This window comes from Phacochoerus africanus, chromosome 1 (genome assembly GCF_016906955.1).
Source record: "Phacochoerus africanus isolate WHEZ1 chromosome 1, ROS_Pafr_v1, whole genome shotgun sequence".
In the NCBI taxonomy this organism is placed as follows: domain Eukaryota; kingdom Metazoa; phylum Chordata; class Mammalia; order Artiodactyla; family Suidae; genus Phacochoerus; species Phacochoerus africanus.
Window position 1 is genome coordinate 131,085,242 of NC_062544.1, and position 26,026 is coordinate 131,111,267.

Sequence of the window (26,026 nt, forward strand, 5' to 3'; positions counted from 1 at the left end):
AGCCTTTTAGGACCTTTATGGGAGCAGAGATAACATTTAAAACAATGACAGGAAAAGCCTCCAAAAGATGAGCGTTAAGGACGATCTTCACTTGGGTATCAAACTGGAGCAGATCCAACTCTTTTAGGGGAAGGAATAACTCTTTGCAAAGAGCGAAGGCAAACATTTCTTTGAGTTTCCTTTTCTGAAGTTGGGTTCTGGAATATTAGTGCTTAAGATAGTCCACCCCACTATAATATTAAAATCTGCCCGTGATTCTCTAAGAAATGCCAGGAAGAGCCCAAGGAGCATTTTTACACTGTCTGTAGTCAAAAGAGAATAAGAGAAATTGTTCTTACCTCTGAACCATGATCTCGGCTCATTTAAAGGGACTGGAGAGAACAGACAGGACAAAGAACACATGTATTAAGCGCTTGTGGTGTGTGTGTGTGCGTGTGTGTGTGTTCTCCAAATACAAGCCGGTGGAAGTAGGGACCTAAAAACCCTGACGCCTTCCGCTACCATATAATCGCAAGGAAATGACCTTACCGTTTGCTGCTTTGATTAGAAACAAAAGCCTTTCAACATGAGTCAGGAGAGCAATGGGAAAAAAAAATTACAACCACCAAAAACTTCTGCTATTTTTTTTTGGCCACCAAAAGCCTCTCTTCCTAACGTGTTTAAAACACATGATGAAATGCTGTTTACTTCATTAATAATGCATGGTCTGAGTTGGATAATAATTCAGAGATGGGCCATGCCATCTAAGAATCCGAACTTTGATTTCAGCTCTTCAATCTGTCCGCATTCTGAACAGGGCAGGGAACTTAATGAATGCAAACAGAAATAAGATTTAACTCAACTGTGCCACTCACAGCCATTTAATGCCAATAGCTTTTACACTCAAAAGGAAACTCAGAATTCCAGTGGATAACCTTTGTAAGATCAGTCACCATCAGTGATGCTAGCCAGACACAGAAAATCTTGGCAGGATCACTATGGTCCCAAAAAGGATTTACTTTGTTTGCATTTAACAGAATCATTACTATTGAAATTACTGACTGGGTGGGGAATAATCAAAATCCATTATATTTCAAGGTGAAGCAGAGAGAAAAATATACAGAATCCAGGAAAAATAATAAATCCACTTGCTATTTTTAGAATGGTTAAATAAGCACTTGTGACGTGGTACCATGCTTCTCCCATCTGAAGAAAGAACCTTCTGGAATTGTATGTAAGTGTGTGGTATGGCTAAGAACATGAGTTCTCGAGACAGACAAACTTGGTGTTTTGTCACTATATGTCCTTGGGAAAGTCACCTGACCGCTTGGAGAATCTGTTTGCCCCTCAGTAATATGGGGATAAAAATTTCAATTTCACTAGGGGTATTGGAGGAATTAAATGAGATAATATATACAAAGCACGAAAATTTTGGCAGGCAAAATTTATGTATATAGATAAAAGGTGAGGTACCCTCTCCTCCAAAAAAACTCTTCTCCCCCAGAAATAAGAGTGTAGCCTTGACTTCAAGTCTTTTTAAAGACTCCAATTACTTTGAACTATAATGTACTATTTGGGGAAGACACCATAGCTTGAAACGACGTCATTCAGTGCCACGTTTGGATGCTTCTACAGGTCACACGGTGAAATCAGTAGAGAAGGTGGTAAAGAATTTAATAGAGTCAGTAATTATTGCGGGCATGTGAACTCTCAATTGGAGAGGTTGAATGTTAGAAGAAATACGTTACTTAAACACTACTTGAAAAGGCTATGCATTCTGAACCTAGAAACTATCATACTAAATTAAGTTAGTGAAAGACAAACATCATATGATATCACTTATATGTGGAGTCTAAAAAAGGATTCAAATGAACTTATTTGCTAAACAGAAACACACTTACAGACTTTGAAAAACTTATGGCTACCAAAGGGGACAGGTGCGGGGGCGGGGGGATGGACTGGGGGTTTGGGATTGGCATATGCACACTGAGGAACACGGAACGATTGGCCAACAAGGATCTGCTGTGTAGCACAGAGGACTCCACCCACTGTTCTGTGATAATCTCTGTGAGAAAAGAATCTGAAAGAGAATGGGTGTGTGTGTGTGTGTATATGTATGACTGAATCACTTTGTTGTATAGGAGAAATCATCACAACCTTGTAAATCAACTATAATAGAACTTTTAAAAACCCACAAAATTAATAGAAAAAAAAGGCCATGCAGTAGGTGCTTATACTGGAAGACAATGCATATACACCTATAAAATGAAGGAAAAAGGGGGAAAAATATCATGCAATAATATTCCCAGTGAAGTATCACATACAGAGACTGAAAAAGTGCTGTGGCTCAAACGACAGAGTCAGAAGCAAAGATACTATGCTTGGGTTAGCTAGGAGTGTGACTCAATGAGAGACTTCTGTGTCAAGGACAACACATAGGTGCACGTGAAGAGGCTGCAAAAATTACTTCATAAAGAGGGAAAGTGCAAGACAGAAACCACCCAAATTACTGATCTATAGGACAAATGATCTTAAGTATTAGAAGTAAATATTTGACTAGTTCATCTACATTCTTAAGCTTTTAAATATTCACGTTGTCCTAAAACATTTGTTTTGAATCTTATTAGTGAGAAGATGGGGAAGTGGCTTTGTATTTGGGGGAACCCCTATTTGGCTATATATAACATCAAAAACTCAATAAACAGTGACTTTTCTCATCAGGTTAGACAGTCTACTGAGAGGACTAGTGTGACATTTCCAATTGTAAGGTAAGAAATATTCACGACAGAAGAATAATTCAAATTTTGATTAATAGTTTTAGAATCGAGGCAGCAGAACAGGCTAAAATCTGGAAGCGAGGCCAACCTGAAGTGTCAGCTAAGGTGATAGACCAAATACAGGATTGGGGCAAGGTCAGGTACTGGCTGTGGGAGCGCACAGGAGGATTAAAACTAGGAGGTGATTAGAATGAGTGTGTGCTGTTTTTGCCTATCCAAAGTCTGTTTCACATTTCCTAATCACAGATCCATGCTCTTCTATGAAGGCACCATCCAAATGATTAAAGTGATCTAACCTCATGACCCCATATCAAAGCATAAAGATGTGATTCAGAGGGTTTCTTGGTGGCTTAGGTTAAGGATCTGACATTGTCACTGCTCTGGCTAAGGCATGATCCCTGGCCCAGGAACTTCTTCCTGCCTTGGGTGCAGCCAAAAAAAAAAAAAAAAAAAAGATGTGATTTAGGAACAACCAGTAAAAATACTTTACCCTCATATTCTCTAGTTATAGGTATCAGGGAAGAAGTGTGTTTGTTTTTTGTTTGTTCTAGAATTGTGAAGCTGGGATGAGGGCCGGGGCCTTCAGAGTACTTCGGGCCAGACAGAAGAGGTAGAGAGAAGCAGACTCCAATGACTATCTGCATCACTGTAATTTCTACTTCTCCTGAGCTAGTTTAAATTTAAAAAATTCATTTGCAAACCAAAAGGTCCTATCTAATACATCAATTCATGGGAGACACTGTAAGTGGAATCAGATACCCTTCGTCAGCTGACCAACAATGCTCAGTGGAGTTCCCATTGTGGTGCAGCAGAACTAATCTGACTCGTAACCATGAGGACACAGGTTCCAATCCCTGGCCTCCCTCAGTGGGTTAAGGATCCGGCGTTACCGTGACCTGTGGTGTAAGTTGCAGATGTAGCTTGGATATGGTGTTGCTGTGGCCAGCAGCTGCAGCCCTGATTCAACCCCTAGCCTGGGAACTTCCATATGCTGTGGGTGTGGCCCACAATGATCAACAAGTTGGGGGATTATCAACGTAGAATTGGGGAGCTTGGTGGCGCTCCAGGGGCAAAGACCAGGGTAGATCAAGGTGCCAGGGATTCAGGATAGTTGGGGAAAGGATAGTTCCTGCAGCGGTAGGGTATCAGATAGGAGCTCTGTGGTCAGCGTAAGTAAGCACTTGCATACAAGGGCCCACATAGGAATAGCAGCAAACCTCACTCTACATCCAACCTGCAACAACTACTCTTCCAAAAGGCTCCTGCAGGGCAGTCAGACACTGGGCAGGGCTTAACTAGGGAGCCAGGAATGTAGACTTGGGGAGCTCTGTTAAGAGGTCTCATTGAAAATGAAATTAAACTTTAGGAGTTCCTATTGTGGCTCAGTGCATTAAGGACCTGACACTGTCTCTGTTAGGATGCGAGTTCAATCCCTGGCCTAGCTCAGTGGATTAAGTATTTAGTATTGCCGCAACTGTTGGTGTTAAGTCGCAGATGTAGCTGGGATCTGGTGTTGCTACGGCTGTGGTGTGGGCCTCAGCTGCAGCTGCGATTTGATCCCTGGCCTGTGAACTTCCATATGCCACAGGTGTAGCTGTAAAATAACAAAAAAGAAAAAGAATTAAAATTAAAAAAAAATAAAACTAGAAATACAACATTGTAAATCAACTACACTTCGATAAAATAAATTTTAAAAAAATGAAGAAATGAAATTATATCCCCAGAATAAGTCCAAGTGAAATATGGGTATTTGTGGAGTTCCTATCATGGCTCAGTGGTTAGTATCCATGAGGACGAAGGTTTGATCCCTGCCCTTGCTCAGTGGATTAAGGATCAGGTGTTGCTGTGAAGTGTGGTGTAGGTCGCAGATGCAGCTCGGATCCCCATGTTGCTATAGCTATGGTGAAGGCCAGCAGCTACAGCTCCAATTCGACCCCTAACCTGGGAACCTCCATATGCCACAGGTATGGCCCTAAAAGACAAAAAAAGGTAAAAAAAAAGAAATATGGGTATTTGTGACATTATACCTATAAAGTGTAAATTGTGACACAACTGGATGATCACTAGTGAGCTTGGACAAGTATACTGGTGACTTTGTGGGGGGTTTCACCACTCTTGGAAGCGTGTCCATCACTTTAGGGAAAAATATGTGGAAGAATAGTCTGATTTTTAAAGAAATACAGTCTTAGAAATCTTCAGCCTTGCATTTATCACAAAACTATCACTTTTATCACAGAACACTTCAAATATCAAATGAAGGCCAGACACACCATAAAATCTCAACACTGACAATGTACTGCAGTTTTCCAAAACTCCAACAGCTAAGCACAGCTCTGAACCCTTGTCACAAACTAAAAGGACAAACTTTAAGCCTGGCTCATCTCCTAAATTTAGTGAGGTTGGCATTAAAGAAAAGAATATTACTTTCATAACTCCTCATCCTTCTCTAACTCTGCCTCTAGAACAATTCAGTTCCTTTCAAATATTCATGGAGCACTGCCTATGTGCAGAAGCCATCCAAAGGAAATCATGAAAACACCATGGTCCTGACCCTCACGGGATTTATAGTCCAGACTTGATGTCTCTCAAGGTGAGTGGAGTGATCTACCTTATTTTTTTTTTTTAACCTTACAATCAACCCTGCATTTGAAGAATTATGCATCCCTTTCACACACATGCTGGTTCCTGTTTTCCATCTTTTATCAATCTGGATGCCAGACTTCCTTGGGTCCCTGATAATTTTTTCTCTAGATTTGCATTCATTCCAATAACTATTTTTGAGGTGCCTAATAGTAATGGCTGTGTGGAGTCCCCACAGATTGCCAGGCTCAGAAAGGCACCACTCTTGGTATAATGCTTGGCTGTCTTGTCATTCTTATTATGTTTTGAACAAGGGGCCCCACATTTTCAATCTGCACCGGGTCCTACCAATTGTGCAGGTGGTTCTGCTAGGTATTGGGCTAGAAGGTGGGACACAATGGTGAAAAGGAGAGATGTTCAGTGAAGGGCGGGAAATAAAAAATAAATGAAATTCCAGGTGAGGATAAAACCTATAAAGCAGGAGGATGTGATGAAGAGGCATGCAGGGCACGGGGTGGTGAGAGCAAGCTTCCAGGCTAGGACCAGAGGTTAAGAAGCTGCCAGCTGTGAGAATGGAGATGGGATGGAGGGGAGGGGGGTCGCTGAGTTCAGGACCATTTCTGCCTTCTGCGGGGCGATATCATGTGGCACATGGAAATCTCTCAACTAATATTTTGAATGAATAGAACTTCTGCTTCAAAAGGAAGAGCAACCAAATATAGAAAACAAATTCATAATTTACTAGAAACTGGGACACCCTCGCTGACCAATAAGGAACATTTGCAGTTTACTCAAGGTCTCCTTCAGGATCACATGTTTTAGCAGATGGAGGGGGTACAGCATGTCCGGAAAAACAACCCAAATGGAAAAGTCCATTACTCATATTCCCCTCCAGGCAGAAAAAGAGGGAAGTTTCTTCTTCTAGACAGATTCTCTTGCTTTCTTAGCCATAAATAGAAAAATAGAAACGAAAAAGTTAAGGAGAAAGGCAGGCACTGTGGGATGGGGGTTGGGGAGTTCCTTTCTATCTGTTTCACAAGATGAGTGCCATGACTTTTGATTAGGTTTTACTGTAAGGCATGTGCAGTTTTTCAGGCGATGGACACTAAAATCTAATCTCACTCCTGTGTTTGGAAAAATGAATAGAGAAAGGCCTGTGAAGTTCAGAAATCATCAAAAATGCTCCAACATTCACTGGAAAGTGCATATATTCATTGTTTTATTTTCTGCTTTATTTATTTTTCGGCTGCCATGTGCAGTGACTTAATGTGGGATATCAGTTCCCAGACCAGGGATTGAACCCAGGCTGCAGCGATGAAAAGTACCAAGTCCTAACCACTACATTACCAGGAAACTCCTTATTTTCTGATTTTAAAAGGCACAAACAATGAATGAATAGTTAACAGCCTACACTTATTGAGTGCCAAATGGTACCAAGTACTGTGCTCCGTGCTTTACATTCTTTTAAAAATTTTCTTTTTAAATTGTATTTTCCATCATTGGCTATCTCAGGAGACTGGACATAGTTCCCTGTGCTGTACAGCAGAACCTCATGGCATATCCATTATAAATGTAATAGTTTCATCTATTAACCCCAAACTCCCAGTCCATCCCTCTTCTCCTACCCCCGCCATGCTGATCCAGCAACCCCAAGTCTGTTCTCTCATGTCTGAGTCTGTTTCTATTTGTAAGTAGGTTCATTTGTGCCATATTTTAGATTCCACATATAAGTAACATCATATGGTATTTGTTCTTCTCTTTCTGACTTACTTCACTTAGCATGAGAAAATCTAGATCCATCCATGTTGTTGCAAATGGCACTATTTCATTCTTTTTTAAGGGCTGAGTAGTATTCCATTATGTACATGTACATCTTCTTAATCCATTCATCTGTCAATGGACATTTGGATTGTTTCCATGTCTTGGCTGTTGGGAATAGTGCTGCAGAAAACAAAGGGCTGCACTCGTCTTTTTGAACTGTAGTTTTGTCTGGATATATGCCCAAGAGTAGGATTGATGGATCCTACGGTAGTACTATGTTTACCTTTCTGAGGAACCTCCATACTGTTTTCCACAGTGTTTGTATCAATTGACACTCCCACCAAAAGTCTAGGAGGGTTCCCTTTGCTCTATACCCTCTTCAGTATGTTATTTGTAGACTTTTTAATGATGGCCATCTGACCAGTGTGAGGTGATAACTCACTACAATTTTGATTTGCATTTCTCTAATAATTAGTGAGGTTGAGCAACTTTTCATATGTCTGCTGCTGTGCCCCAGGCTTTACACAAATTCTTCTTTTATCCTGACAAGAAGCCTATGAAATAGGTACTAGTTCATCTCCACTTTACAAATGAGAGGCAGTGACTCAAAAGATCTAGTAAGAAAAGTCCCCTCAGTTTGGTGAAGAACAGGATTTGAATCCAGAGTTTACAGTCTTAAACACAGCGTTGATGTTTGGCTGTTGTAGACAATGAAAAAAATCCATCTAGAGGTTAACATTCAGGCATGCTGTCAGATTTCCTTCCTGTATTTCTGCAGAATCTCATTTTTTTTTTAGTTTTGTTTTGTTTCCCCCCTTTTCTCTCCCTTTGTGTTCTTGTGAAATCAAAACAAAACTTTATGATGAAAATTTCAAACCCTTACAAAAAGTAGCAGACTGATATAATGAACCCCCACGTCAGTTTCAACAATTTCAACAGTTATCAACACACAGCTAATCTTTTTTTTCTATTTAAATAAGCTTTAATAAGCTAAAGCTCAGTTTCTTTTTTATTTTTTCAGTTACTGTTAATTTACATTGTTCTGCCAATTTCTATTGTACAGCAAAGTGACCCAGTCATACACACACACACACACACACACATTCTTTTTCTCACATCATCCTCCATCATGTTCCATCACAAGTGACTGGATGTAGTTCCCTGTGCTATAAAGCAGGATCTCATTGCTTATCCATTCCAAATGCTATAGTTTGCATCTATAAACTCCAGACTTCCAGTCCATCCCACTCCCTCCCCTTCCCGCTTGGCAACCACAAGTCCATTCTCCAAGTCCTTGAGCTTCTTTTCTGTATATTAAATTCTATACAAATGATATCATATGGTGTTTGGCTTTCTCTTCCTGACTTACTTCACTTAGTATGAGAATCTCTAGTTCCATCCATGTTGCTGCAAATGCCATTATTTATTCTTTTTTATGGCTGAGTGGTATTCTGTTTTGTGTATGTATGTACACAAAACATCTTCTTAATCCATTCATCTGTCAATAGACATTTAGGTTACTGCCATGTCTTGGCCATTGTGAATAGTGCTGCAATGAACATACAGGTGCATGTGTCTTTTTCAAGGTAAGTTTTGTCCAGATATATGCCCAAGAGTGGGATTGCTGGCTCATATGGTAGTCCTATATTTAGTTTTCTGAGGTACCTCCATACTGTTTTCCATAGTGGTTGTACCAATTTACATTGCCACCAACAATGTAGGAAGGTACCCTTTTCTCCACATCCTCTCCAGCATTTGTTCTTTGTGGACTTGTTAATGATGGCCATTCTGACAGGTGTGAGGTGGTACCTCATAGTAGTTTTGATTTGCATTTCTCTATTAATTAGTGATGTTAAGCATTTTTTTTTCACGTACTTGCTGGCCATCTCTATATCTTCTTTGGAGAAATGTCTGTTCATGTCTTCTGCCCATTTTTCAATTGGGTTGTTGGGTTTTTTTGCTGTTGAGTTGTTTAAGTTGTTTGTATATTTTAGAGATTAAGCCCTTGTCAGGTGCATCATTTGCAGCTATTTTCTCCCATTTTGTAGGTTGTCTTTTTTTTTTTTAATGTTTTCCTTTGCTTTGCAAAATCCTGTCCGTTTGATTAGGTCCAATTGGCTTATTTTTGCTTTTATTTGCTTTTATTTCTGTTGCCTCGAAAGACTGACCTAAGAAAACATTTGTATGGTTGATGTCAGAAAGTTTCGCCTATGTTCTTTTCTAGGAGTTTGATGGTATCTTGTCTTATGTATAAGTCTTTAAGCCATTTTGAGTTTATTTTTGTGCATGGTGTGAGGGTGTGTTCCAATTTCATTGATTTACATGTGGCTGTCCAGTTTTCCCAGCACCAATTTCTGAAAAGAATGTCTTTTTCCCATTTTATATTCTTGCCTCATTTGTCGAAGATTAATTAACCATAGGTCTCTGGGTTTATTTCTGGGTTCTCTATTCTGTTCCATTGGTCCATATGTCTGTTTTTGTACCAGTACCACACTGTCTTGATGACTGTAGCTTTGTAATATTTCTTGAAGTCTGGGAGAGTTATGCCTCCTGCCTGGTTTTTGTTCCTCAGGATTGCTTTGGCAATTCTGTGTCTTTTGTGATCTCATATAAATTTTTGGATTATTTGTTCTAGTTCTGTGAAAAATGTATGGGTAACCTGATAGGGATTGCATTGAATCTGTAGATTGCTTTGGGTAGTATGGCCCTTTTAACAATATTAATTCTTCTAATCCAGGAGCATGGGATATCTTTCCATTTCTTTGAATCCTCTTTAATTTCCTTAATTAATGTTTATAGTTCTCAGCATATAAGTCTTTCACCTCCTTGGTCAGGTTTATTTCTAGGTATTTAATTTTTTGAAGTGTAATTTTAAAAGGTATGGTATTTTTATATTCCTTTTCTAATATTTCACTGTTAATATACAGAAAGGCAACCAATTTCTGAATGTTAATCTTGTATCCTGCTACATTGCTGAATTCATTGATCAGTTTGAGTAGTATTTGTGTGGAGTCCTTAAGGTTTTAGATATATAGTATCATGTCATCTGCATACAGTGACAATTTTACCTTCCTTCCAATTGGATAACTTTTATTTCTTTTGTTTGTCTGATTGCTATGGCTAGGACTTCCACTACTATGTTGAATAAAAGTGGTGAGAGTGGGCATCCTTGTCTTGTTCCATATTTTAGTGGGAAGGCTTTTGGCTTTTCTCCATTGAGTATTACATTTGCTGTGGGTTTATCATAAGTGGTTTTTATTATGTTAAAGTATGTTTCTTCTATACCCACTCTGGTAAGAGTGTTTATCATGAATAGATGCTGGACTTCATCAAATGCTTTTTCTGCATCTTTGAGATGATCCTGTGGTTTTTAACTTTACTTTTGTCAGTGTGGTATATGACATTGATTGATTTGTGTATATTGAACCATCCTTGTGAACTTGGGATGAATCCCACTTGGTTGTGGTGTATGATCTTTTTAAAATGTTGTTGGATTCAGTTCGCTAAAATTTTGTTGACAATTTTTGTGTCTATATTCATCAAAGATATTGGCCTATAATTTTCTTTTTTCAGTAGTATCTCTGTCTTGTTTTGGTATTAGGGTGATGATGGCCTCATAGAATGTCTTTGGGCATGTTCCTTCTTCTTCAACCTTTTGGAAAAGTTTAAGAATGATGGATATAAGTTCTTCCTTGTGTGTTTGGTAGAATTCGCCTGTGAAGCCATCTGGTCCTTGACTTTTGTTTGTAGGGAGTGTTTCTTTACACATTCCATTTCATTTCTAGTTATCAGTCTGTTCAGTTGATCTATTTATTCTTTATTAAGCTTTGATGGGCTGTAAGTCTCTAGAAAGTTGTCCATTTCTTCTAGGTTGTCAAATTTGTTGGCAAATAATTGTTCATAGTATTCTCTTGGTTTTGTTTTGTTTTTATTTCTGCAGTAAATGTTGAGATTTCTCCTTTTTCATTTCTTATTTTGTTTATTTGGGTTTTTTATCTCCCCTTTGTGGTAAGTCTGACCATAGGTTTGTCAATTTTTAATTTTGTTTATCCTTTCAAAGAACCAGTTGTTTTATTGATTTTTTCTATATTTTTAAATCTCTATTTTGTTGATTTCCTCTCTGATCTTTATGATTTGCTTCCTTCTGCTGACTTTAGGTTTTGTTTGTTCTTTTTCTAATTCATTTAGGTGGGGGGTTAAGTTGTTGATTTGAGATTTTACTGCTTTTTCGAGGAAGGCCTGTATTGCTATGAATTTCCCTCTAAGCACTGCTTTTGCAGCATCTCATACATAGATTTTGAATGGCTCGGTCTTCATTATCATTTGTCTCAGAGTGTTTTTTTAATTTCCTTTTTGACTTCCTCATTGACTCACAGTTTTTTTAGTAGCATGTTGTTTAGTCTCCATGTAGTTAGTTTTTCCCCCTTTCTTTTCCTGTGGTTGATTTCTAGTTTCATGCCATGTGGTCAGAGAAGATACACGAAATAATTTCTATGCTCTTAAATTTGTTGAGGTTAGTTTTGTGCCCAGTATGTGGTCAATCCTTGAGAGTGTTCCATGTGCACTTGAAAAGAACGTATATTCTGATTTTTTTTGGGATGTAATGTCCTGAAAATGTCAATGAAGCCTAACTTTTCTACTGTGTCATATAGGACCTCTGTTGCATTACTGATTTTCTGTTTAGAGGATCTATCCATTGATGTGAGTAGGGTGTTAACGTCTCCTACTATTATTGTATTCCCATGAATTTATCCTTTTATGTCAATTAGTATTTGTTGTATGTATCTGGGTGCTCTATGTTAGGGGCATATATGTTGAAGATTGTAATATCCTCTTCTTGAATGGATCCTTTTACCATTAAATAGTGTCCTTCTTTGTCTTTCTTTATGGCCTTTATTTTAAAGTCTATTTTATCTGATATAAGTATTGCAACTCCTAATTTCCTGTCTTTTCCATTGGCATGAAATAGCTTTTCCAGTCTCCTCACTTTCAATCTATATCTGTCCTTTGCCCTAAGGTGAGTCTCTTGTAGACAGCACTGTAGGCTCTTGCTTTTTTAACCAATCTGCTACTCTATGTCTTTTGATTGGAGCATCCACACCATTGATGTTTAATGTAATTACTGATAAATATGTATTTATTGCCATTTAAAACCTTCTTTTCCAGTTGATCCTATATTTCTCCTTTGTTTCTTTCTTTTCTTCATTGGATGACTTCCTTTTATTTTATGCTTGTGTCCTTCACTTTTTAGATTTTTTGAATGAAATGTTTGATTTTGATTTGTGGTTGCCCTGTTTTTCAAGAATGTTAATCCTTTCCTATATCTGCTTGCTTTAGCCTGACAGTCATATAGGCTTAAAAACATTCTTAAAAAAAAAAAAAAGAGTCTAGATTTTCTTACTTTCCTTCCCCACATTCTATGATATTGAAATCCTTTTTAAACATCTTTATGTTTGTCCTTTTGCTGTTCCCTGTCTTTATCGTCACTTTTACAATAGTTTTTTTTTTCTTTTTAGATCTGTATACTGGCTTATTTAAATGATTGCTTTCCAATGGTGATTTCCACCATCCTTCTTATTCTTACTTCTTTTTTATTTAGAGAAGCCCTTTCAGTATTTCTTTTAGAAAGGGTTTAGTACTGCTGTACTCTTTTTAACTTTTTGTTTGTTGGAGAAATTCTTTATTTCTCCTTCTATTTTAAATGATATCCTTCCTTGGCATTCTAGGCTGCAGATTTTTCCCTTTTAGAGCTTTCTATATACCTTGCAACTCTCTTCTGGCCTGTAGAGTTTCTATGGAAAAATCAACAGCTAATCTTGTTTCATTAACATTCTCATCCACTTTCTGTCCTTCTGTATGTATTACTTGGGAGCAAATCAAAAACTTCAAATAATTTCATCTGTAAATATTTCAATATAAGTGATAAGGACTTAAAAAAACAATCTCAATCATCTAAAACAATACTAATATCATCAGCTATCCAGTTAGTGTTCAAATTTCCAATTTTCTCATTAAAGTATTTTTCTTTTCAAGTTTGTTTGAATCAAGATGCAAAAATGTCTACATTTTGCAATCTGTTGATATTTCTCTTAGGTCTTTCTAAATCTGTAAGTTCCCATTCCATTCATCCCTCTCTCTTTTCTCTCTCCTCTCTGTCCCCTGCTGATCCCCCCATTGCTACTTATTTGTTGAAGAAACTGGGATGTTTAACCCATAATTTCTCCTACCATCTGAGTTTTGCTGATTACAACTCTCTGGTGTCATTTAACATGGTCCTCTGTTCACCATATTTCCTGTAGGTTGGATGAACCTGAAGACTTAGTGAGATTCCAGTTAGATCTTTTTTGGACAGATTGTCTCAACAGTCACCAATCTCTGTTTCCTCATTAGGGCTATCTCTTGCCGTAACATTAGATCAATTGCTAGATCATTTAGTTGATTACAGGTTGCAATATGATGACCTTCCAATTGTATCATCCTTTATTTATGGGCTAAAATATCTGCATAGTGTGAAATTTCCTCTCATCTACCAATGGGGTTACCCAGGGGTAAAATTCACATAGGAAGGACAGAGAAAATACTTGATTCTTCATCTTTACTTACTAGTTTTCAAAGTAATGAGTTGGTATTTCCAATGCTGGCCAAATTGGTTTTCTAAGTGTTTATAAACACATATACTTAAATATATGTGTTTCAATCTATTAAAGTTATTGTTCTTACTGATGTTCAGACTGTCCCATACTAGTCAACAGAAAAGTCCTCTAGTCAATTCCTGTGTTGTTTTGATAAGACTCTCATAGTCTTTGATATCTTTCTTGCTACCCTGGGTTGAAAAAAATGTTCATCTTGTACATTTACTTCCCAAGATCTCTGTAGCATCTGCTATTGGTTTTTGTTTCATTTAAAAAATAGAGTTATAAATAGTAAAACACATGTATATTAAATGTTACAATTTGATCGATTTTGACAAATGTGTACATCTACATTATCCACACCCCTACCAAGATACAGAACATTTTCAGAATATTCTGCCAAATGCTTCTGCCAATATTTCCCCATCACCTATAACCAATCGCCGTCCAGATTTCTATTACCACAGATAGTTCTCCCTGTTCTGGAACTCCATAGGAACTGAATTAAAGTGTATATATTTTTTTGATGTCTGGCTTCCTTCACTAAGCAAAATGTTTTTGACATTCATTCATGGAACTGGATATTAACTTGAAGTTAATTTATTTTTTTATTGTTGAATAGGTATTCCACCACATGAATATACTAGTTTATCTATTCTCCTATTAATGGAAACCTGAACTATATCCAGTTTGGGGGGTATTATAAAGAAATATGTTATGGGAGTTCCTGTCATGGCACAGCGGAAACGAACCTGACTAGGAACCATGAGGTTGTGGGTTTGATCCCTGGCCTCGCTCAGTGGGTTAAGGATCTGGCATTGCTGTGAGCTGTGGTGTAGGTCACAGACATGGATTAGATCTGGCATTGCCATGGCTGTGGTGTAGACTGGCAGCTGTAGCTCTGATTGGACCCCTAGCCTGGGAACTTCCACATGTCGTGAGTGTGGCCCTAAAAAGCAGGAAAAAAAAAGAAATATGTTATGAACATTTGTTTATAAGATTTGTGTGTGTGTGTGTGTGTGTGTAACACACATCCATGTGTTTGTATGTGTGTATATATTTGTATATATATACATTTTCATTTCTCTTTAAAAAGGAGCGGAGCTAACAGATCATAGAGTGTACGCATATTTCATTTTTAAAGAAACTCTCAGTTTCCCAAAAGGCTATATACTATTTTACACTCCCATCAATAATGTATGAGAGTTTTTTGCCAACACTTAGTATTATAGTTTTTCTTAGTTTATCCACTGTAGTAAATATGTAATAGTAGAAGCATCTGTGTTTGTGACTTTTTCTTTTTTTTTTTTTTACAGGCATATAGGTTTAGCTGATAATTGCAAATTAACAATAACAAACACTTACATAGTACTTAATATATACCAGATGCTGTTCCCATCATTTATAAGGATATACCCAATAATACCTTTGAGATAGGAACTATTATTATCTTTATTTTACAGATGATGAGAAAACTGAAACACAGGGAGGGTAGGTAACTTACATGAAGTCACACATCTAGGAAGTAGCAGACTCAGGATCTGAACCTAGATAGTTCAGTTCCAGGGTTCAGGCTTCTGACTTGTATGTTATTCTGCCTTTTGCAATTGTTTTCCAAAAATTAATTAATTAATTAATTATTTTATTTAAAAATTTAAAGTACAGTTGATACAACTGTTAATTAGAATCCCCTTCCTTTCCCTAATGTTTTGCTGAGATGCTAGAAAATATCTACCAAGACTACTATTGTATTAATAAAGAAACCTTGCACTTTTAATGTAAAGCACTTCTTAAAAAGTTTCTTTCTACTTCTATCCATCTTATTCTGAACTTAAACAATTTCCTTTTACTATACTAGAATGTCTTCAGTTCTTGTTCCATTCTTTCCTCTAAAGTTTCCTAATACCTTTCTGATTGGAAAACTCTTCTGTAAGTTATGATCTTCTAGTCCTGAGAAGATCTTACATCAGAATGCTTTTTGCAGTAATAAACAAAAAGAAGTAAAAAGAGCTTTAATAATACGAATCCATTATCTGACTGTCTAAAGGAAGGTAGTTCCAATGTTGGTGAGATCCACAGATTAGCACTTCCATCAAAGTCCCATGTACCTCTTCTATTTTTCCACATTGTGTTCTCCTGACTAACATTCCCTCATGGTGGCAATGTAGCTGCCATTCTTCCAGGCATCACATCTCTACTCCAAAAGGAGGATTTTTTTTTTCTCCTATGTCTCTTTTTAAGAGAGCTCTTCAAGTAATGCATCAGCAAATGGCAAGCCACTGGCCAGAGCTGGGTCATATGTTTACCCCAAAACAATCACTAGCAAGAGGAATAAGGTCATCATGATTAGCTTTGACTATAGCTTCACAATCAAGGTGTGACTAAAACAGGTAATAGGTTTCCTAAGCTATTGGTCCTCTCAGCACTCAAGACAGCCTGAGGTCCTGCAAATGGTCACCTCAAGCCCTGAGAAGCCTCACATACAGTTACCCTGGGTACCATACAAATATTATCATCTCATATATACTATGTGACATGGAAAAAAATTGGGAAGCACTTTAGAGACCAACCAGGACATTTCCGAGTAACATGGGAGGTGATACTGATCCCTGAACCAAATAAGACCACTCAGGATGGAAGAAGAGGAAAAAAATGGCTCTTTAAGCAGGCTTAGAAAATGAAGAGGAAACAAGAGAACCCATAGGGAACAAACATAGCTGACACTGTCATACGACTATCTTGTCTGCATTTCGCACTGTTGTCTTGATGCTTCTGACTTCCAAATGTTTCCTCTTCTGGCTCAAAACTGAGGGTGCAAACACCTACAAGTATCACAGCCAGGCTGAGGCCTCAGGCCTGCCTCCTAGGTGAATGGGAGTAGGGGTGGGGCAAACAGAAGATTTGTGTCCCTTGGTGGCCACAGCAGGAAGCCTGTACAGGGACCTGCCTCTTAGCTACTTTTCTGATGAGCACCTCCAAAAGAGAGATGGGAGCTAAGAGAAAGCCTGAGATGGCTCAGTCCTGGCCAGCTAACACATGAAAAATGCCCTCTTTGACGGATCTCCTGAAGCAATTCCAATTTACTGCTGGCTGGGCCAGCTCTGGTGAAACTCTATACACAAACAAATCTACAGTCAACTCATTCTCATTCGCAGGGTACATTCTCTCAAATAACCATGACATTAACAGGACCAGCAGTTTCAGTCATCTCCCAAGTAATCCATTCTGGTGCCTTCCAAAACGAGACAGATGACAGTTTCATGGTTGCTTTTGGCTATGAAATCTCATTGAAAGAATTCAACTCTGGCTAGATTATATTTAAGTTAATAAATACAGATTTAGAGGGCCAAATAAGCTTGAAGGCCTTGGGCGTTCAAAAGAGAAAAGGTGAAAAGGAGAAAATAAATGGTGCATCTTCTATTCTCCTGCCCTAAGGTTTATCCTTTGTTGAAAAAAATAGTAATAAATAAAGCCTTGGTGATCCTTTTCAAGCTTATCTAAATGAGTTGAGAACATTTACAGAGATAAAGACTGTTGAAGTCCACTAATTTGTACCTGAGGAAACCATAGTATGAAATCAAACAGTATAATGAATGTAAAAAGAAAGAACTCTTTGCAGCTTTTTGTAAATCTTAAGACTTTAGTGCATGGCAAAGAGATTCTATGAAAATCTATCCTTATGACACTTGGATTTTAACCAGAAACACTCTACATAAACTTATTTTAACTATATAAGGATATTCCACATCACTTTGAGATGGTAAACATTTTCTTTCTTTCTTTCTTTTTTTTTTTTGTCTTTTTGCCATTTCTAGGGCCGCTCCTGTGGCATGTGGAGATTCCCAGGCTAGGGGTCTAATCGGAGCTGTAGCTACCAGCCTATGCCAGAGCCACAGCAACTCAGAATCCGAGCCGCGTCTGCAACCTACAGCTCACAGCAACGCCAGATCGTTAACCCACTGAGCAAGGGCAGGGACCGAACCCGCAACCTCATGGTTCCTAGTCGGATTCGTTAACCACTGCGCCACGATGGGAACTCCATAACATTTTCTAAGAGACTAAATTTCACTCTGAAAGCATGCACACTAATTTATACTGTGATGAAATGCAGAATATGCTTTCCCTCATGTTCTCAGGCAAGCACAATTCCAGTGTTTCAGGCATCAGGGCCCTTAAGAAAGTTATGAAAAGTTGGACAGCTCCACTAACTAAGGAGATAACATGAAAACAGACATAAAATATAAACTTTTCACTAGTAGAAATGGTATAAATCAAAAGCTGTTGGCTACAGTATAGAAAAGAAGGATTTTTGTTCACTCATTGGCATCACAACTTTTTTTGGAAATCCAAATTCCTTCCAAAAAAGGTATGTATCTTAAAGTTATTCTCCCACAAATGTTTTACATATAAGGATGTTCACTGCAGCACTGCCTTAGCAAAAGTTGGAAACAACCTATATGCCCATTAATACGGAATTGGTGAAATTAATTGAGGTACATTCATACCATGAATACACAACAGTTATGAAAAATAATGAGCTAGATCAGTATCTAAGATGTGTCAGTGAGTAAATAAATACTTTTTTTAATGGTTGTACTCACAGCATAAGGAAGCTACTGGGGCTAGGGACTGAATGTGAGCTCCAGCTGCAACCTATGACACAGCTGCAGCAACCCCAGATCCTTAACCCACTGTGCCACAACAGGAACTCCAGAAATAAATACTTTTTTTTTTTTTCAGTCTTTTGTCCTTTTTAGGGCTGCACCCTCAGCATATGGAGGTTCCCAGGCTAGGGGTCTAATCAGAGCTGTAGCCACTGGCCTACGCTAGAGCCACAGCAACATGGGATCCGAGCCGCATCTGTGACCTACACCACAGCTCACGGCAACACTGAATCCTTAATTCACTGAGCGAGGCCAGGGATTGAACCCACAACCTCATGGTTCCTAGTCAGATTTGTTTCCACTGCGCCACAACGGGAACTCCATAGATACATTTTAAACTAAGATGTATAGAATGATCTTACCTCTGTAAAAATTTCTGTTAATGTATTATGCATGTCACTATACATTTAGGAAATACCTGGTAAATATATACCATTGATAAAATACTTTTACTTTTAAGCCAGATATTTCAATAACAATTAAATTTATGGACTTATGCTATTTTAATGATAGGAAAAAACTCTATGGTTCTCCAAGGAGCACATATACTGCTTTTTATTCAATAGTAATCATATCAAATCCTACTGTATAGCACTTGGAACTATATCTAATCACTTGTGATGGAGCATGATGAAGGATAATGTGAGAAAAAGAATGCATGTGTGTGTGAGACTGGGTCACTTTGCTATACAGTAGAAAATTGACAGAACACTATAAACCAACAATAATGGAAAAAATAAAAATCATTAAAAATAGTAATCACATCAATAATAACTAATGGCATTATTAGACAGACATGCTACATAAACACTTGGAGAGACACTGCTACATGCTGGGTATTGTGATGCAAGGTTAAACTGGACAGATCCTGGGTCTCTAGGAATCCTCTACACAACAGCCTGGATCAAATGTTTTGAGTAGGAAGCTTTACAAAATTACAAAAATTACATACATTCTTGCCATAAACAATTTAAATTCAGAATTATTAAAGTAAAAAAAGCAGACACCTTTCCCTTTGTCCACTTACATCTCCAAGGGCTAAGAATTATTAATGGTTTTTTGCATATATTTCCAACACTGTCCTCCATGTACAGGGACATTTACACACATTTCTTACCTTTATTTATTTATTTGTCCTTTGTGTCACACCTGTGGCATACGGAAGTTCCCAGGCCAGGGACTGAATCTGAGACGGAGCTGTGACCTACACCATAATTGGCAGCAACACTGAATCCTTAACTCACTATACCAAACAGGAATTTCAATGTCTTTTTGCCTCTATAGACACATACACACCCATATACATACACATCCTACATTTTTTCTGTCCTTTCCGTTTATTTTTACCCTAAAATAGGTCACTGACAGTTCTGGGGAGCTGTGACATATAAGTCTACTTCATTCTTCCTACTGATCTCATAGACCCCCATGGTTCAGAGACACTATCATTTCATTATTCATTCTCCTACTCATGTCTCTGGTGGTTTGCTATTTCAAATAATGAAAATCCTTACACATATACCATTATACTATTAAGATGATTTCCTGAAATGGAAATGTTTGGTCAAAGAGGGCCCATATTTTGTATTTTTATTGGATACAACCATACTGTCCCATGAAAATGTTGTAACAAAATTACCAAATTATAAATCAGTCTTCTGCTTCAAAATTATCCACCTCTTTCTTTATATATATTTTAGGTAACTTCATCTAGAGAGAGAGGAAGTAAGCATCCCATTTCTAAGACTTTTCCTTTTCCTTTGGGGTCTATTGTAGTAACCAGGGTCTTTTTTCTTAAACTACAATTTCTTGACATGTCCTGTCACGTCCCAGACACCAGCGTGAGCAGTTGCAGGGCATTCTCTCACTTAAACTTGGCAACAGTATGATAAGATATTATGTTCCCATTTTAGAGATGAGAAAATCGAGGCTAAAAGGGACAAGGCATCACATTCTGGTCGTAAAACCAAGTAAAGGGTGAGGCACACAATTAGAGCTCACATCCATCAGACTCCAACATCCTTAGCTCCCAAAGGATATGTGCAAATCATTCAAAGGGAACAGGTAGAGCTGTTCATCACATTACAAGTTCTATTAAAAGAGACTGATGCCATTAATACCTGTAAATAATGAATAGAACTATTTGGTCAAAGAAGGTAGCAGAGTTGTTTCCTAGGCTGTTTCCTGCATCTCTTTGCTCACTGGTCCCTCAAACCCTTAACCACCCACCTATACCTCTTTCTTAGATGGGGTTGCTGGGGAAAGGAAGAGGGCAAGAGCTGTATTTTGAATAACTTGCTCTTTTGTTCTCTACTTAACACCCAGTACTTCCAGTGTGTCCCAAGGCACGGCCCCATTTCACAGACCAGTGAGCTCAGCCAAGCCAGGAGGTGAGACGGGAGCTTTTGCACATCACCAATTCTCTGGTTTTCTAATTTCTTGGTTTTTTTTTAAACCAAAGGAAACAGATGAAGTTGTTTACCAAATTTTCATTTGCTGAACTTCATCAAAATTGAAAGCAACTTCCTAAAAAATACAATCTATTATGGAACCTAATCATTTTACTAGTATAGGCTAAGGTTATAATATAACTTTTTTTTTTTTGTCTTTTTGCTATTTCTTTGGGCCGCTTCGGCTAGGGGTCCAATCGGAGCTGTAGCCGCCGGCCTACGCCAGAGCCACAGCAACGCAGGATCCGAGCCGCGTCTGCAACCTACACCACAGCTCACAGCAATGCAGGATCGTCAACCCACTGAGCAAGGGCAGGGACCGAACCCGCCACCTCATGGTTCCTAGTCGGATTCGTTAACCACTGCGCCACGACGGGAACTCCCATAATATAACTTTAGAAGTGATGTTGAGGACTGGGGCAAAAAGCAATATTTAGTAGATATGTTGGCTCCTGGTCTTATTTTCTGGAAAAACTTCACATATCGTGATATTTTTATGCATATGTTATTTATACATTTTATGTATAAATTATACATTTATACATATACACATAGATATGAATGAGTCTTTATACATTTTCATATGTATGCACACAAATATATACACATATACGTAATTTATCTACACATTTAAATGTGATCTATTTAGCTCAGAGAAAATACACCAAAAAAAAAGAGAGAAGAAAGACAGAAAGGATAAATTTGATTTACCTAAAAGACATAATATACAGTGTAAAGGTGTGGCAAACTTTTACTATATCTGTAACCTAATGGACTATATGAGTCTGAAAAAAATTTAAACTCATGCAACTCAGTAGTGAATAAAGGGTACTGTTCAAACTCTGGCACTAACAACTCAAAAAACATTTTTTTTGAAACTCAGAGTTGGCTTCTGAAGTTTATTAAAGGAAGAAACACATTCACTAAAAACAAATCTCATTTCCAAAAAGAATTTGAGAGCAAAAATCTTATGAGGTTAACTGGAACTATATCTGGCATCAATACTTAGAAAGATTAATTTATAAAAATCTTAAGGAAGGAAAAACCCCATAAATTTAAATATGAGTTGACGGTTAAGATTCCTTACATCCTGTACCAAAATTGTTTCAAACTGAAACATTAATTTCATTTAAAAATTGATATTGGACTACTTATTAAAAGTAAACATACTTTATCTTCGAAATATTTGGGAAATGCCTTTTATTCCTTTTTGTTCTAGAAGATTATGGTTCTGTCATTATTTGAGGTTAATAATTAGACACAATAACCATCTCTTGTCGCTCAAGGGTCAAATTCTCTATATATTGTCTGTGCTTGCAGATTTTTAAAAAGCTTGGACACAGCCAAAGACTTAGGGAAAGCAAGCCTTTAATTAAACACTAATGAAGACCAGAAATAATTTTTTTTCTCACAAGAATCCAGGCACATCTAAAGGGTCCTTCCATCCTTAACTCCAGGGGGTGGGAATGACCCAGGACAAGATCAGGATGATAAGCCACGTCCACAGAAGGACAAGAAGGGAAAGCCAAATGTCTGAAACGGCTGTCAACACTGGTCAGGCCAAAGAGGGCACCTTCCAGAGCTTAACCACAGGGCTGGGCACAGGAAACAGCCATCACTGACAGTCAGAGCTGACGAGAACTGCAGAAACTGCCAACTTCCCCACCCTGGGCTGGGCTCGAGTGGGGACCTGCAGCTGGCTGTACCCAGAAGCTGGGTCCCTGAGTGAGCCGTTTTCACAGGGGCTGGAGGAAATAACCTTTTCTGCTCTCCACAACACTGCTTCCTGAATGAAAAGGCACTAAGAGAATGCAAACAAATGTACTCTAAATCAACTTACCCCAACTTGGGGCTATTTTCCAGAACGCGAAAGAATAAACACACACATACAAGTACATTTCAACACACATGGCTTTTGTCTTTGATGTTTCCAAAACTACAGAGACTGCAAACATTCTCTTTGGACAGAGTCCCCTTCACGCTGCTTCCTCCTCCTCTCAATTCTCCTCCCACATTTCCAACCCTGCCTCCCTGCCCAGTCGCTGTAGTAACCTGAGCCACAGCAGTGACAACATTGACTCCTTCACTTCAAAGCCACCAGGGAACTCCTCCTCCCAGTTCTTAGTGTCTTCCCATACCACATGCAGCCACCAACCCAGCCCAGACCCCCATTGTCCCTCAGCTGGACATCAGAAATGGCCCCCTAACTCTTACCCCTCTCCAACCACTCCCCCCTATAGTGACTAGAGCAAGCTTCTTAAAATGTAAAGCAGATTCCTCTGTTCATTTAGTTCAGAAATATTTCAGAAGGAATATCAGGTTCCCAGCACTGAGGATACCTCGGTGAACAAAGCAAAGTTTCCACACGCCTTCAGCTAACATTCTGGTCAGGGAGACAATAAGCACATAAGCAAATAAATTCCTAATGTCAGGTGGTGATAGGGTTACAGAGAAGAATAGAGCAGGGTAAGAGAATGGTCAGGGGTGGCCCCTCTGGTTGGGTGGCATCTGAAGAAAGACTTGCAGAAAGTGAGGGTCAGAGCACACCACAGGAACCCCTCTGGGTGACAAAGTTCCAGGCAGAGAGAATGTCAAGGGCAAAGGCTCTGAGGTCAGAATGTGGTTGGTGGGGTTGAAGGAACAGCAAAGAGGTCAGTGTTCTGGAGAAGACTTAGAAAAAGAGTGTTGGGTGCTGAGACCAGAGGATGAGGGCGCACACAGGCACAGAGAACACACACTGGCAGTTGCCAGGGGTGATGGGTGGGTGAATGGGGTCAAAAGTTATAACTGGTTATAACAACCTCCAGTTATAAAATAAGTAAGTCATGAGGATGTAATGTACCACATGGCAACCACAGTTAATAATACTAGATTGTATGTTTGACAATTGCTAAGAGAGTAGATCTTCTGTTTGTTTGTTTGTTTTAGGGCCACACCTGTGGCATGTGGATGTTCCCAGGCAGGGATCGAATTGGAGCTGTAGCTGCCAGCCTACACCACAGTCACAGCATTGCCCGATCCTTAATCCACTGAGCAAGGCCAGGGATTGAACCCGTAACCTCATGGACATTATGTCAGGTTCTCAACCCACTGAGCCACAACAGGAACTCTGAGAGTAGATCTTAAAAGTTCACATCACAAGAGCAAAAAATGTGTAACTATGTATGGTGACTGATATTAACTAGACTTACTGTGGTGATCATTTCATAATATATACAAATATCAGTGATGTAGGCCGGCAGCTGCGGCTCCAATTAGACCCCGAGGCTGGGAACTTCCATATGCCATGGGTGCAGCCCTAAAAAGACAAATATATATACACACACACAAATATAAAATTATCATGTTGTACATTTGAAACCAATATAATGTGATATGTCAGTTATACTGCAATAAACAAACAAATAAAAACAGTGAATATAACACTAATAACTAACAAAAAGATCAGAAGTTGAGTATGTTTGTGGGGAACACGCAGAAGGGGGCACCGATCACTCAGGGCCTTGTAGGTACAGTGAGACTGGCTTATTCTCAGAGTTGGGAGGTCGTTAGAGGGTTTTACACAGGACAGGAACCTGATCTGACTTACTTTTAACAAAAATCACTCTGGAGGCTGGATTGAGAATAGAGAGTAGAGGGAAGATGACATTTAGTCATTAAGGCTCAGTGAGTTTACTAACATTGGCTACAGGGTTTTGTGGAGGCAGAGAAAAGAGATTGAGAAAGTGCTAGGAAGGATTCTGTGAAGGCAAATGTAGAAAAGGAAGTGGCTGAGTGGTTTGCAAATGAAGCCCATTCCATGGCTGAAGGAATGGGATCTGGATTTAGACAGATCTGAGTTTCCACTCTTTGCTTCTGGCTAAGTGACTTAACAGTGCTAAACAGTTTCCACATCTGCCAAATGGGTTCAATAACATCTATTTCATGTCCTTGTTAGGAGAATGAAATGAAATGGTAAATATGAAATGCTCAGCACTATGACTGACACATACAAAGTGTTCATTAAGTAAAAGTCACACTTCTTAACTGCTGACTGTGAGTCAGGCACCCTGGTGAGACCTTTATTACGTGACCTTGTGTTATTCTGGCAAAACCCCTAGAAGTGGTCACTATTGTCATCCCCATCATATACACAAGAAAAGGAAGCTAGGGGTGATGATGTAACCTGCCCACATCACACAGCTAATAAATGTGGGCATTTCCACTTAAATCCTGGTCACATTTTGCACTCATCACAACCAGCATGACAACTTTAGGCTTAGGATCAACTTTATGAATGGATCTAAATTTTTACTTTTGTAAAGTTACCTTTTCTCAATTTATATATATATATATCTATATATATTCATATTTATATATACACATATATATAAAACATTTCATCAATTTTTTTTTGTCTTTTTGTCCTTTTTAGGGCCACGCCCGTGGCATATGGAGTTTCCCAATGGGAGCTGTAGCTGCTGGCCTGCGCCACAGCCACAGCAATGCCAGATCCAAGCTGCGTCTCCGACCTACACCACAGCTCACAGCAACACCGGATCCTTAACCCACTCAGCGAGCCCAGGGATTGAACCTGCAACCTCATAGTCCTAGTAGGATTCGTTTCCGCTGTGCCATGATGGGAACTCCCATCAATGTTATTTTTAACTGTTATCCAAACTTAAGGTGTAGATGTTGTCACTTTGCTGTACAGCAGAAATTGACAGATAGTAAATAATAAATTGACAGATACTATAATAAATAATAAATAAATTGAAAGATACTATAATAAATAAAATTTTTAAAAGTGTAGATTTTAGCTTTTGAAGAAGAAACAAGCTCAGAGCAATGAAGTAACTTGGCTCAAGGTCACACAGCTGGTAAGTGATGAAGCCTTGTTTTTTTTTTTTGTTTTTGTCTTTTTTTTTTTTTTTTGCTATTTCTTGGGCCGCTCCTGTAGCATATGGAGATTCCCAGGCTAGGGGTCTAATCGGAGCCGTAGCCACCAGCCTACAACAGAGCCACAGCAACGCAGGATCCGAGCCGCGTCTGCAACCTGCACCACAGCTCACAGCAACACCGGATCGTCAACCCACTGAGCGAGGGCAGGGACCGAACCCGCAACCTCATGGTTCCTAGTCGGATTCATTAACCACTGAGCCACGACGGGAACTCCAATGAAGCCTTGATTTTAACTCAGGTCC

At 38.7% G+C, this 26,026-nt stretch overlaps 1 protein-coding gene across 4 annotated transcripts in view; it reads right to left on the reverse strand.

The window, feature by feature from the left end:
• The window catches only part of FRMD4B (FERM domain containing 4B), a 373,580-nt gene that overhangs the window by 167,345 nt on the left and 180,209 nt on the right, over positions 1–26,026 (reverse strand). The window contains exon 1 of one of the 4 annotated variants that reach the window (XM_047779091.1): positions 339–407. The exons of the other annotated variants lie outside the window; for them this stretch is intronic. Coding sequence (XP_047635047.1) covers positions 339–362 — 24 coding nt within the window. The 5' untranslated portion in view covers positions 363–407. Of the gene's footprint in view, positions 1–338; positions 408–26,026 lie in introns of those variants that run through there. 4 annotated transcript variants of the gene reach the window in all.